Source organism: Xylaria bambusicola (genome assembly GCF_022495145.1).
Source record: "Xylaria bambusicola strain CBS 139988 unplaced genomic scaffold F5B22scaffold_7, whole genome shotgun sequence".
Lineage (NCBI taxonomy): Eukaryota > Fungi > Ascomycota > Sordariomycetes > Xylariales > Xylariaceae > Xylaria > Xylaria bambusicola.
The window spans coordinates 314,522-326,484 of record NW_025953560.1 but is presented as its reverse complement, the minus strand read 5'-3'; the positions used below and the strand labels follow the sequence as shown (position 1 = coordinate 326,484).

The window sequence follows — 11,963 nt, the reverse complement described above, 5'->3', positions numbered from 1 at the left end:
GCTAAGCCTTATTTCACATGCCTAGCGCCCAGCGCGAGTGACGTAGTCTGCTTGATCCCTTGGGCGCCGCTGAGCAAGGTGCCCCCAAAAGCAAACAGGCGGTGCCCTAAACCCCGCAAACCAGAGTGAGAGGAACAAAGGAGAGATAGAGTCGGGCCACCATCGACAACTTCGAGAAAAAGGTGACCGCCAGCCCTGGGCCCTGGGACCTGTAGTCATACTTTTCCGTCGAGGTGAGCCACACTCAATCCAGATGGCCGTGTCCCGGGCTACGGAATCTCCTTCCGCCCGCCATGATAGTGCGCCTCCTTGCATGCCAAATACCAGCATGCTTGGTTCGTCAGGCCCAAGTCTGGTTACTGTAGATCTCTTCGCTAATCGGTCAGATCCACCCAACCCTCCAGATCTGTCTGATCGCAGAGGTTCGCGCCTCCTGGGACCCACATCTCCAACCCAGCAGCCAGCTCCGGAGGGAGATGACAACAGTTTGATGACACCGTCCGATCATGGTCAGGGGGGTTCCATGTCGGAACCCAAGACGGAACATGGCGGTGAAGCTGATGCTGATGTTGTCGTCGACGACAACGAAAACGACGACGCGCCGCCGCCACTTCGGCTAAACAAGGGAAAGACCCCAGAGACCAGTAGTAGCAGCAGCAGCAGTGCGCGTCTGCTTTCCGCTCCTCTTCCTCAACAGGATTCAAGCCCGAGTTCCGGGGACCAGGAAGCTGCGCAAGCGCATGACGAACCGCACTCACAGATTCATGCTGGCGTAGCTACAGGGGAGGAGCGTTCGGGTACCCTGGTCGACGTCACGGATGATATAACCACTCACCAGGAGGACATCGATATCCCGAATCACGCGACCCAACCAGAATCGCAGGACTCGCAGGACTCGAGCTATCCGTCAAGCCTATTCGAAGAGCCTTGCGAACACGATGCAACCACCACGGCCGCCTCGGCGCTAGTGGGTGAGGCGGCGACATCTTCATGGAAGAAGAAGGAGAAGCAGAAAGCAGACCCAGAGGCTGAGACAAGGTCCCCGTCAGAGGCGTCTGATGGCGAGCACCCATTTCGACCGCTCGACGTCGGCGATCCTGGCTGGGAGAAGTCAGCAGGAAGACCGCCGACAAAGCTGCCCATTCGCTTTCGAGATGCTGTCGGCCGCAACTTCCTCTTCCCCTGGGAGAAGGCAAAGACATGGGCGGTGAGTGTCCATCTCTCATTTAGAGTCCCTAGGGTTTTGATCATGCTATAGCTGGACCAATTATTCGTTTCATTACAGGACTTTACTTACGAGATACACAGGGAATGAGGAAGCTGATCAACAGCTGCTTCATCCACGTCGACGTCCTCGGACCGCACGTGATGGCAGGCCGCTATGATCTATCCGTCAATCTCCCCTATCCCATGGACGCAGCGAACGAGATACTCTCACCCGGCGCGCCTCTCACCCCTATTCCTCCCGCCCAGGCGTCTTCATCTTCGGCCACGGAAACACCCAGTTCCTTCAACACCATCGCCAGCTCATCATCGTCGTCGTCAACACCAGGCCCATCTAACTCTCAGCAGCAAAGATCATCCTTCGTCGTCCTCCCCGAGCTATGGGAAGACACCGTCGAACCAGGCATGCTCGTCGTGCAACACATGTGGCCCTTCCAAACCCCCAATTACGTCGCCCAACCCGCCCAGCCGTCGCCGCCGCAGCCACAGCAACACCATCACCCCACCGGACCCCCGCCTCCCGGCCATCATATGGGCACCGCTGGGAGGGGCAGGGGTGCGCGTGGACGCGGAAGAGGAGGAGCGGCGGGCGCGGGACTCTTCGCCGGGCGCGGAGGTGGCATAATGCCTTCGCAGCCGCCTCCGAGTAATTATCGGCCGCCGCATGTTATCACTATTAACCCACTCTCACATAGGGGGAAAACAAGGAAGCGCCAGGATAGGGGTTGACAGGGGATCCATCGAAAAGAATTCGGGATGGGAGGAGGAGAGAGAAGGTGGTAAAAGCGATGCCATTGTTTTGAATTAATCTTTTTTTCATTTGCGTTTTATGATTTTACGAGATATGAGACTTACGTTGGCGTCTGGGTTTGGCTTGCGGGTGTGTATGATGGATGGGCTGAATATGAACATCGATGTGAATGTAGTTTTGGTTTTCCCCCCCTCTCCCTTCTTTTCTATCGTCTTCCATCCTTCTATCTTGTCATTTTATGTTTTGCGTCTGAAGTTCGGGCTTCTATGTCTAGGAATACGCACATCTATGTTCACACACACATGCACGCATTGGTTTAAGCGATCGTTGGTCGAAGGAGGTTCAGGACATACTGGGTATGTTGCTTAGGTATAACTAGGGATCAGGGCTTGCAATTAACTTGACTAAACTCTTATTCACAGGGCAAGATGAATGTAGTGTGTGGTACATCACAGTACTTTTCGTGCGATGCGTCATCTATGTAGTTCCCAATCCGGTATCTCAACAGTTATTGGGTGGCCCTTTTAAGCCTCTCCCTCTCATTCGCTCTCTCTCTAATCCACATCTCCCTCATTCATAACGTAGCCGTTATGTTTCTTTCTGAAAATAATCGTGGTATGCGTAATGACGCGCGCTAGCCCACATTTTCTCTCACTACGGGATTTAGTAATGCATCTTACCTTCCTCTAACCTGTATGCACATGTCGAAGTTGCAAAGAGACTTTGACGTATGAAACTCTCTCATTCACACAACAACCACTTGTGTTGTCTTCATATATTTGCGTTTCACTTTAGGAGACTGGCGGGATTTCTGGATTGACAGTAGTTCGTATCAAATTATCAACAACCAAGCTCTGAAGAAGTCTAATTGGCGTAGAGCGGTCACAAATCTACAGCGAGCTGTCTGTAGCAACAACATTCATCTCACTGGGTACCTCTGGAGCGTTGGATACTATGTCAATGAGACAAAATCGGAAATAGGACTAGTCTGTGATACACTTCGAAGACGGGCAACGGTCTAATAATTACTAGAAATGCTGTTAGAGCGGAGTGCTGATCTTAACATAAATCCAACGGGACGCAAGACGTGAGAAGAATTCGTTTCGGGTGGCAGAATATTAGGACAATTACGGCAAGCTGGCTACAGGAAGCCATTGCCGGATGCAGAAGTATACCCCAGATAAGACTCGCCCTCCGAATAGAAGGTGACACCTTCACCCCAGATCAAAGAGCGTCGCAGCGGTCTCCGGTAATGTCAAATAGAATCGACATCGGTGGCCCTTTACGAAGCTGGATCGATCTACTAGATGAGAATGGGAATAGAGAGCCTTCCCATAAGTCCTCCCAACGCTTGCAAACCGCTGGGAGGACAGTGAACATTGAGAGTCATGAGTTGGGGTTTGATGGGTCTGGGATTTGCCTACACAACGTCCCGGCTGTAAGCCAGTAACAGGCACATTAATGAGTTTCTCACGTGACGTGACCATCATCGTTCAAAAATGGAGTTGGTTCATTAAGTTTTGTCGCTTATGCAACTCTTAACTTGAACTATGCTATACGAACATTGCGATCCTAGAGCTACCAATATTATTATTGCTATTAATGGCTCGCTTATTTCTGACAACATTATCAGCATCGAGTGGCCTGCGGGTCATGGCACGGGCCGTGGAGGCTCGAGCTCTCGCCCCATACAACGCAGTCTAAAATCAGCATAGCGCATCTGCTGAAACTTTTGTTGTGTGCAATATCTCGCCTGGGAACAACAATACAACCAGAAACAACCCTGCCGGATGGCTAGAACCTCCTCTGCACGACTAAAGGGGCGTTCGTCGTGTGTGGCGCGATTGGCTGATCGGTGAAATGGTTGGGCTTGAGATAAGGGACCCACGGACGCCAAGTTGATCTCGCATGACTGACGTTCGGCTAGGCGTATGATGCGATTGAGGATCATTTATGGAGACGAAGCTGCTGATGTGAACTTCACAACTCCAACACGATAAAGTGCTTTAGAAATCATTGAAATCATCGAAAGAAGTTGATGATGTAGAGGAATGAATGATTGCCAATTCTATTTCGTTCGAAGCCAAAGGAGTTGTTGAAGCTCACGCAATTGAGCTTTGGTCGAATCTATTTCATTGGGGCAGCATAATGGATTGCGAAGAGGTGGGCTGGGACAAGGGTGTCTACCCTTGTCGTTGGCATTCGACGTGGCCACATACATCGGCTGATGGACTGAGCGTTCAAGGGTCTTACGGAGTTGAAGCAGCGACAACACTCTCGCACGGTTCAAGATTCATCATCGAGTGACAACGCATACAGCAGAGTAGGGGCCTCTGCGGCTTCACGACGATGGTCAAAGAGTCGAGTTGAGCTTGAGAAAGGTGTATATAAAGGACCAACAACCACCACAAACCAGAGAGCTTTTCCTCATCATCATCACAACACAATTCAGATTACCAACAACCAACAACTACTACCAACAACTTCTCACCAGTCTCACGACTCAAAACCACAACAATCAACATGTCTGCGTAAGTCTCCTGGTCTTCGAAATCGCGGAAGCGCATCGACTAACTTGTACATTCAACAGCGTCGCCAACGCTCCCACTTCTTCTTCCTACGGAAGCGGCTCTCCCGCCACTCTTCCCATGCCTGGTCTGTCCGGCTCTGGCAACAACGTTGCTGGTAGGTCAACAGCAGCTTATATCTCCTCTCCTTCCTCCTGGGGGTACTCCAGTTGGTCCAGCAACAGCTAACCACGATATCCGATAGGCAACCTCATCAAGGGACCCATTGATGACGACGGAAAGCTCAAGAGCGCCGCCCTCCTCGTCGGTGTCAAGCTCGATCTCGAGGCCGAAGTCCACCTTTCAGCCCGCGTCCGCGGTGACATTGTGGTCGGTCTCTACTAAGTGTAGCGGCTCCCACCAGCAGCTCACACAACAATAACACCGCCCTTTGCAGCTTGATTCGTCTACTTCGACAGCGAATCTTGTGACAACTGGGCGTCGCCGGTACCATTCTTTGGGCTTCGCTACACTTAACAATGGCTTTTTTCCTCGGAACGGGGATGGGGGATTCGGAACGGGGTGACGGTGGCAATGGGTTTGGTCAAGGTTTTGGTTCGTAGGGGTTATGCACGGGTCGGATTCGGGTATGCAGGGCAAAAGGAAGAGAAAACTACTCTAGTTTCTCGCGCAATCATTAACTCCATCATTGGTCTCCACGGGAGGTCTCAATATATCTATACTTCTCAAACATGGTCAGTCTCTCCTAAGTGAAATGTGTTGTGCGATGCCATTGCGAACTCTACTCATCACCAAAGGCCAATTGGTTTTGAGAGAGAGAGAGAGAGATAACTAGAAGACATAACAGTAGTTCAATGGTGTGATATTCCGCAATGGAAGGCTGAGTGGAGAATGAATAAAACTTAGGCATGTTTTCAACACCAACTTTTTGAAACTGTGTCTAATGATTGTGCACTTAACGTGATACCGGACCGTGTCTAATGATTGTGCACTTAACGTGATACCGGACCGTCTACTATACCTCTCCGCTTGGCATGCTTGTTGTCTGTCTATATCTAGCATACATCTCCCGTTCGAACAACTGTGTTAGCTCGACCGATCTTTTGTCTCCAAGGGGCATCAGCTGCCCGGCATAAAGCCCACAAAGTTCCGCCTTGAGATCAATCCACTACAGGTGTGGCAGCAGTCAGCAGTGATCGAAATAAAGAGAGTTTACTTGCGACGTATGGAAAATAGGTTCAATTATGCCTCATAGTGATTCGGGTGGTGTCCGTGTACTTACCCAGGTGAGATTCGGCGTGCCACCCCACGTCATGGCGCCTTTCTGGCGCCAGCCAGGCAAGTCCTCCATGACCAACATTCCACCGAGGCCCCAATCCTTCTTGGTCGCCATAGGCATGCCGCCCATCATGAGATTGAGCTTCGGGATCTCGGAGACGGCCTGCAAAGCTTTACGCCCGGATTCATTCAACTGGGGTTCGAACATAGCCTCGGCAGTCGAGGGACGTAGCAGCTGCGCCGAGGGTGGAGGGGCGGCATCAGACACACTTCCGGCAGAGGCATCGCCAAGGAGCGCGCGAAGAACCTTGATGTACTCAGATGGGGTAGCGTATATCCCGCCACCACCAAGACAGTCCTCTAAATCGGGTTCTAGTGTCGGCTGACGCTCGGCGTGGACAACAGGCGAGAATTCTTCAGACGCAACGCTTTCGCATTCGCGCCAACACATGGATGCGGCCTTGGACTGCATATCGGGCCTAGTCAAGAGGAAGAATGTCATCGATTTGATACCCAAGGGTTCCCAGATGTTGCGAGCCACTTCAATCGCTTGAGTTAGTAACCGTTCTTTAGCTAGGGGTCCGGAAGTTCTATATGCTCCCAAGGCACACTTATGCCCCTAATAGGTAACTATGACCTCCGGGAGTGAACAGAGCGGGCAAAAGATGGATTCAGGGGCCAATCAACTGTAGTCTTGTAAACTCATGCCACTCAGGCGCTCGACGAGAAGTCCCGCCCAATCGATCGAGGGGCCGTAGGACCAGCTAGTGCCTAAGTCGAAGATTAGTCACATTGTGGGAGCTAGAGGAACAATAATTATCTTAGAAAGTTCGGGATAGATGGAGAGGGCCGGAAGAATGACTGACCCGGCTCGTATACAAGAGGATGCTGAAAGCGACCGCGCAGGGTGGCCCAAGAACCTCTCTGATCCTCTGGCTGCTGTCGGCGCCACTCTTGAAGAATCGGCTCGTTGAATTCGTATGCGAAACCAGATGTGTGTGTCAACAGATGCCTATAAGGTGTTAGACGGATGAGCATTGTGAGACTATATAGTTATCATAGTATCTGGAATGAGCAAGAGAAAAACATGCCTTAACGTGATGGGCCGGACATTCTTGGTAGTCGAAAGGCCCTGGGACGTGCTCTTGGGTTTCAAGATATCGATATCTTTGAGTTCATGTAGAATATCCCGGACGTCGTCATCGAGACCGACCCAGCCGCGTTCGACACATTGCATGGAGGTAATCGATGTTAAGAGCTTGGTGCACGAGGCGATCCACATCGAACAGTTTTCGTCAAGGGGTTCCTCGCTAGCAGACTCATGAACAGACCGGCGACCGAATGCTTTGCAGTAGTTCCAGCTATCTTCAGGGTGATGTGAGGCCAAGAACCTGATTTTATTGGCAGGTGAGGGAAATTGGTATGTCCTTACCGGTTCGATTGGAAGCCAGCAGAGCCACCCCGGGAATCTCGCGCGTAGAGCAGGCGGCTTCAAAGGCGTCTTCTAAAGTATTGGTACAGCTAGCAGAAGATAGCTGTCTCCAGAAACGATGAGCTCCACTGATTGCGGCCTTCGGGGTCCCCGATTGTGCTGTACCAGAACGAGTCGTGGCATGATAGAATGTAGACGCGACACGTCTTGGAAACATGGCGGAGACTAGGTAGGAAGGCTATAATGAAGATAGAGCAATTGGTGGTATTCTGAAGAAAGAACAAGTGACTGACACCTACATCAGACGAATATGAGAGAAGTAATTTAAAAAAGCTACTGCTATTTATTACACTACAAGCTAGATAACCATTCATGCGAGTATTGGATTGTTAGATGTATAGACATGTGCCTGCTTACATGTCACCCCTGACCTAGATGGTCTCCGTGGTGGCACAGCAACCCAAAAAAAACAATCCTTTCATCACGGTCTGACTCACATACTGGTGAATACGGAGTGGCAGAACCTGGCTGCGGACGTTGCCGATTATATGAAGACCTTCATACCTAGGCATACAGGCGAGAGCTTCAATAGAAGTTCTCTGAATAGAAGTCAACTGATCGTGTCACGGTAATATAGTTGAGTGTAGAGACGCAGGGGCTCGGCCTGATAACGTCGTTCACCTTTTGGTAGTGTAGCGGTTATAGTTACTACATTCCTATACTCGTTCCGTGTTAGATTGTTCCTGCATGTGGCGCTCGTTCACTTGAACATTACTTCTCACCTTCGTGAGGCTTTTTATAACCTACTGTCCCATTGGTGCTGTATAGAAAGTCTTACATGCTCTACATGATCACAACTATCGTCAGGACCATGCAGTTGGTCGTAGCCTGCATAGCCGTAGATAATTCTCTCATTTTTCTCAACGAAAATATCTGCCCAGAGCACTACTGAATCTTCCTCAACTCGCTTTTCTCCTCAAAGAGGGTTCAACTGAAGGCTTCTTCGATGGTGACGTTATGAAGCTATTACGAAGAACTTTATTTCTTTACTCCAGGCAAATATAGACAAAATTGAAGTGCTGAGAGCCTTTTCCAAAGCGATCGAGTGGGCAAATACCGAACCGGCACAAATTATGGCTAACTAAGCGGATTGAAATCAGGTACAAATAGTAGTCGACTAGGTAGATCCCCCAAGCTTAGGTCTTGTATACTACTTGACTGTAGATTGAAGATATATTGTGCCTGCCTTGTAAGGCTCCTCGCTAGTGACGTCGCGTTATAAAAATTCACCTGTTTAATCCCACATTTTCTTTTCACTAATCAATAGTCTCTGGCTTTCAGTTCTACCTGTCAGTAGCGATCTTATGATCTAAATTGGCATGTATTAGCCTCGAAAATGCAAGCGCATACGTTAAGGGATTTGTAAGGGGCCCAAACACGAGATGCCGCTGCGAGGACCGTTACTCACTTCTAATTCCTTGTATTGATCCTTCTTTACTCGTCCAATGTACGCCAGGTTCTTCCCTTCCACAAGAGTAGTATAGTCGGGAAAATACTTGCTACGGCAATTAATGCTATTACAACACCCGTGCTCGGTATGAGCCCAACATTCGCGATCAGCGGAGTGAACCAGAAAGGACCAATGAAGCCCCATATCTGACGCACAAGTGAGACGAACACTCCAATAGATGTGGCCTCTTCGTGGTGACAATCGACAGAGTATGTGATCATCACGGTAGTAATGAGTTGATTTCCCACAGCTGCGATGCCCACGCCTACTGTAGGCGTGACGTTCCACATATTGCCAGCATGCTGCAGCTGGACGAGGAACACGGCGATTCCAACAATAGAAAGCGCGTAGCCGATAAAGGATAGCCAGAGACGATACTCGGGAGGGTGGCGTTTACCCTTCTTGCTGTTCATCCAGCGATCGGAGCATAGACCACCGATCTGCTCGCCGATAATGGTCCCGATGATTACAGATATGCTCTGTAGGCCAACTTCTTCTGTATTAAAATGAAAATTCTCAAAATAGAGTTGAGGGAGCAGGATTGTGGGAAATACGCTTGCAAGAGCGAAGACCATGGCGTATGCGATAGTGGGCAAGGTGACGCAGGGGAGTCGTGCGATGTAAAGAGGGTGGACAAAATCCTGTAAAGTCATCGGTGTCGGGTCAATACGATAGAATAAGCTTCTAAAAAGGCCTTTGGGCGCTTGTTTCTCCTGACCGCGGATATATCGAGTTTCTGCGCCGTAGAAGAAATATATAATTAGCAGCACAGCGCTAGTCTATTCGGAGGAAATGTATCAGCACTCTGACTCAAGCCAAAATAGCAAGCGTGCTCAAGGGGTTCAATGTAAAGCCACAGACTTACAATCGCCAAGACCCAGTATATCCAACGATACCCAGCTCGAAAGGCAACAAAACCAAATACCAATGGACCAATTGGGACACCTAATGTGACAAACACAGTCCATATTCCCATGTATCGCCCTCTCTGATGCTTGAAAAACATCTCCTGCACCATACCAGCCCCGATCGCTGCGGCAGGACTAGCTCCAATAGCCGCGATGGCTCGACATACGGCCATTGTAGCATATGAAGGACTCTTCGCACAGCCCACGTCAGCGACCAGACCAATAACAAGAGACCAGAGGAGAATGGGGCGTCGACCAAATCGATCAGCTAGGGGCATCCAGAAAAAGGGTGCAATGCCTATTATCGCAATCACGAGTGATACAAGATAGCTCGCCTGCTGTAAGCTCACATGGAGGTCTCTAGCGATGTTCTCGAAGGCGGATTGAATAGCGCCGGCAGTAAACGTCGACATAAACCCGTGAAACGCGACGAAGGCCAGGTTAAGCCATTTCTTAGATCGCGGCCAGTTGTATGGGTCCTCATCGCTGTAGTCTGGGAAAGGGGCTAATTGGTCCGTTCCATGCCGCTCTATGACATACTGGCGGTGGGCTTCGGAGATAGAACTTCGAGACTGAGACTGCTTATTTTTTTAGTATGATTATCTAGCGAGCAGGTGATTTGTATTTACCCCATTTACACTTTCACACGGTTGTGATTCCAGCTTCTCGTCTGCTGTTGTTGGGGTAGTTGACATGGCTTTGGTCTCTAATCTCAACTCCTTGATCTGGAAAATGAAACAAAACAGGTATCAACGGTAAGAAGAGAAAGTTAAGAGAGAATTGTCATACAAATAACTATTTGATATCAATACGCATAGGGTAACGGATAGTCAGGGGGAAACCACCTAAGACAAGATGTTGCGAGAAGGTTATTTCGCTGACATATCTATTAATTTATCTACTACTTAGTCCGCCATTACCTTTGCCTTCAAGGTAGATTATATAATTGTCCTTGTTTTCCTCTTTTGAGATTATTAATAGATCCCCCATGGAGTGCCGCACCCTGCTACCCTATGAAACAGACACAGCACCTATCACGGAGATTCATGCGCCTGACCACCCAGCCAACCTTAAGTCCTGCTCTGTCCGTACGGTACGCCGTTCCGTCACGGCGCCTATAGCGTAGCTTATTATCGTTTGCAAGGTGAAATTGGATTAGCGTACACTCATATTACGATTATTGCTTCCTAGGTTATTGAAGAACAGTATGTATCAATTGGTGGCGTATCCAACTCTATGATGACATGGCCAATAAGACGTTCAATTGCGGGAGAATTGTGTCATGCTCTGGCACTGTATTTTGTCTACGATGACTCAATTGTCATTGATACTACTCACGAAAATGAGTCCCTTAGAGAATACGTGCGTGGGAAAATTAATAAGCAACTTCCCATCGAAGCTATTCTTGATGACTTGGTAGCTCATCGGAACCCGGAAAAGACGTGGGGTTTCCGGGGCCGCGGGGTGCGCAACTCTCTTCCTTGCAGACAGGGGTTGTCGGGTCGGTATATCTACAGTACGGTAGCTGGGGAGAAGGGGCCGCGGCTTAGCCCACTCAAAGTCTGAATGACCCCCTAAAGACGAGTTGTCACTACATCGTCCTAGAGTGCGCGCATTAGTTTTGATGTCCTTGAGCGAGCGATAGTCATTTTCTTCCCCTCCGAGTGAGACTATGTCTTTTTCTCCTTCGGCCTACAGGAAGTCATTCGGTAACTTGAGTGAGTGGAAATTACGTTATCTGAGCTGATGACAACAGGGTTCTATTTGAATTGTCATTGGTAATTACACATCAATCGCTGTTGTTCATATCGTGAAGTTCTTGGTTGTGTGGTGCTTGAGGCTCTAGACTCTGTTTAGCTTGACTACTAGCAGTAAGTGTATGGCAGTCAGTGAAACATGCGATATATGCATAGCAGAATACTATTTAAAGGTGATTTGCACTACTTAGTGTTGATGTCAGCCGTACTGCAGGAGTATCTTGTCATAGATCTTTTAGCAGGAGAAAGGGGTAGCCTCTTGTAGACATAGATGCTGCCATCTTTTGTTACCAAAAGGTTCTTGGCCATATGCCTAAATTGAATACCATGAAACTATTCAATATTTAATAGACGATAACCTGGAGCTGTCTAAAAGCGTTTGTGGGTGTAGCAAGGGGTGTGCAGTATGCCAAGCATGTAAGCGTAGCAATAAGGTCATACAAATACTCCGAATAGTTACCTAGACTAGGTACATATAGTCCTAGGTTCACCCAGGAATACCTACCCCCTTGATCCGGGGTCATCACTTTCATTGAAGCAAAGTTTTCGGACTTCCGCAGTACCAGAGCATATCT

General features: G+C 49.2%; 5 protein-coding genes across 5 annotated transcripts; 3 read left to right on the top strand and 2 right to left on the bottom strand.

Moving 5' to 3' along the window:
- Positions 1 to 328: 328 nt before the first annotated feature.
- On the top strand, positions 329 to 2,032 carry F5B22DRAFT_643417 (uncharacterized protein; the record flags this gene model as incomplete). Its single annotated transcript, XM_047978264.1, has 3 exons — positions 329 to 1,207; positions 1,309 to 1,870; positions 1,920 to 2,032. The coding sequence occupies 3 exons, from the start codon at positions 329 to 331 to the stop codon at positions 2,030 to 2,032; spliced, it is 1,554 nt and encodes a 517-aa protein (XP_047833848.1).
- Positions 2,033 to 2,034: 2 nt separating this feature from the next.
- On the top strand, positions 2,035 to 2,835 carry F5B22DRAFT_594234 (uncharacterized protein). The gene is made up of 2 exons (XM_047974039.1): positions 2,035 to 2,331; positions 2,398 to 2,835. Exons 1-2 carry the CDS (start codon positions 2,054 to 2,056, stop codon positions 2,405 to 2,407), a joined length of 288 nt encoding a protein of 95 aa, XP_047833847.1. The 5' UTR covers positions 2,035 to 2,053; the 3' UTR covers positions 2,408 to 2,835.
- A 1,377-nt stretch (positions 2,836 to 4,212) lies between these two features.
- Positions 4,213 to 4,982, top strand: F5B22DRAFT_504559 (uncharacterized protein). The gene is made up of 3 exons (XM_047972479.1): positions 4,213 to 4,506; positions 4,566 to 4,660; positions 4,748 to 4,982. The coding sequence occupies exons 1-3, from the start codon at positions 4,499 to 4,501 to the stop codon at positions 4,885 to 4,887; spliced, it is 243 nt and encodes an 80-aa protein (XP_047833846.1). The 5' UTR covers positions 4,213 to 4,498; the 3' UTR covers positions 4,888 to 4,982.
- A 454-nt stretch (positions 4,983 to 5,436) lies between these two features.
- On the bottom strand, positions 5,437 to 7,590 carry F5B22DRAFT_594224 (beta-lactamase/transpeptidase-like protein). Its single transcript, XM_047974038.1, has 6 exons — positions 7,214 to 7,590; positions 6,873 to 7,146; positions 6,648 to 6,793; positions 6,469 to 6,552; positions 5,786 to 6,321; positions 5,437 to 5,671 (listed from the first exon to the last, which is right to left on the bottom strand). The coding sequence occupies exons 1-6, from the start codon at positions 7,428 to 7,430 to the stop codon at positions 5,519 to 5,521; spliced, it is 1,410 nt and encodes a 469-aa protein (XP_047833845.1). The 5' UTR covers positions 7,431 to 7,590; the 3' UTR covers positions 5,437 to 5,518.
- A 1,117-nt stretch (positions 7,591 to 8,707) lies between these two features.
- Positions 8,708 to 10,326, bottom strand: F5B22DRAFT_634249 (major facilitator superfamily domain-containing protein; the record flags this gene model as incomplete). The annotated part of the gene is made up of 3 exons (XM_047976953.1): positions 8,708 to 9,502; positions 9,589 to 10,209; positions 10,261 to 10,326. 3 exons carry the CDS (start codon positions 10,324 to 10,326, stop codon positions 8,708 to 8,710), a joined length of 1,482 nt encoding a protein of 493 aa, XP_047833844.1.
- Between the last annotated feature and the right edge of the window lie 1,637 nt (positions 10,327 to 11,963).

What these genes read in the sequence shown, in the direction of transcription:
- F5B22DRAFT_594234 (XM_047974039.1), top strand. Translation starts at nt 2,054, where the DNA reads ATGATTTTACGAGATATGAGACTTACGTTGGCGTCTGGGTTTGGCTTG.
- F5B22DRAFT_504559 (XM_047972479.1), top strand. An exon ending in CTCTGGCAACAACGTTGCTG is followed by an intron (nt 4,661 to 4,747) that starts GTAGGTCAACAG and finishes GATATCCGATAG; the next exon opens with GCAACCTCATCAAGGGACCC.
- F5B22DRAFT_594224 (XM_047974038.1), bottom strand. Translation starts at nt 7,430, where the DNA reads ATGTTTCCAAGACGTGTCGCGTCTACATTCTATCATGCCACGACTCGT. An exon ending in GTCCGGCCCATCACGTTAAG is followed by an intron (nt 6,794 to 6,872) that starts GCATGTTTTTCT and finishes AACACCTTATAG; the next exon opens with GCATCTGTTGACACACACAT. An exon ending in TCCTCTTGTATACGAGCCGG is followed by an intron (nt 6,553 to 6,647) that starts GTCAGTCATTCT and finishes TCTTCGACTTAG; the next exon opens with GCACTAGCTGGTCCTACGGC.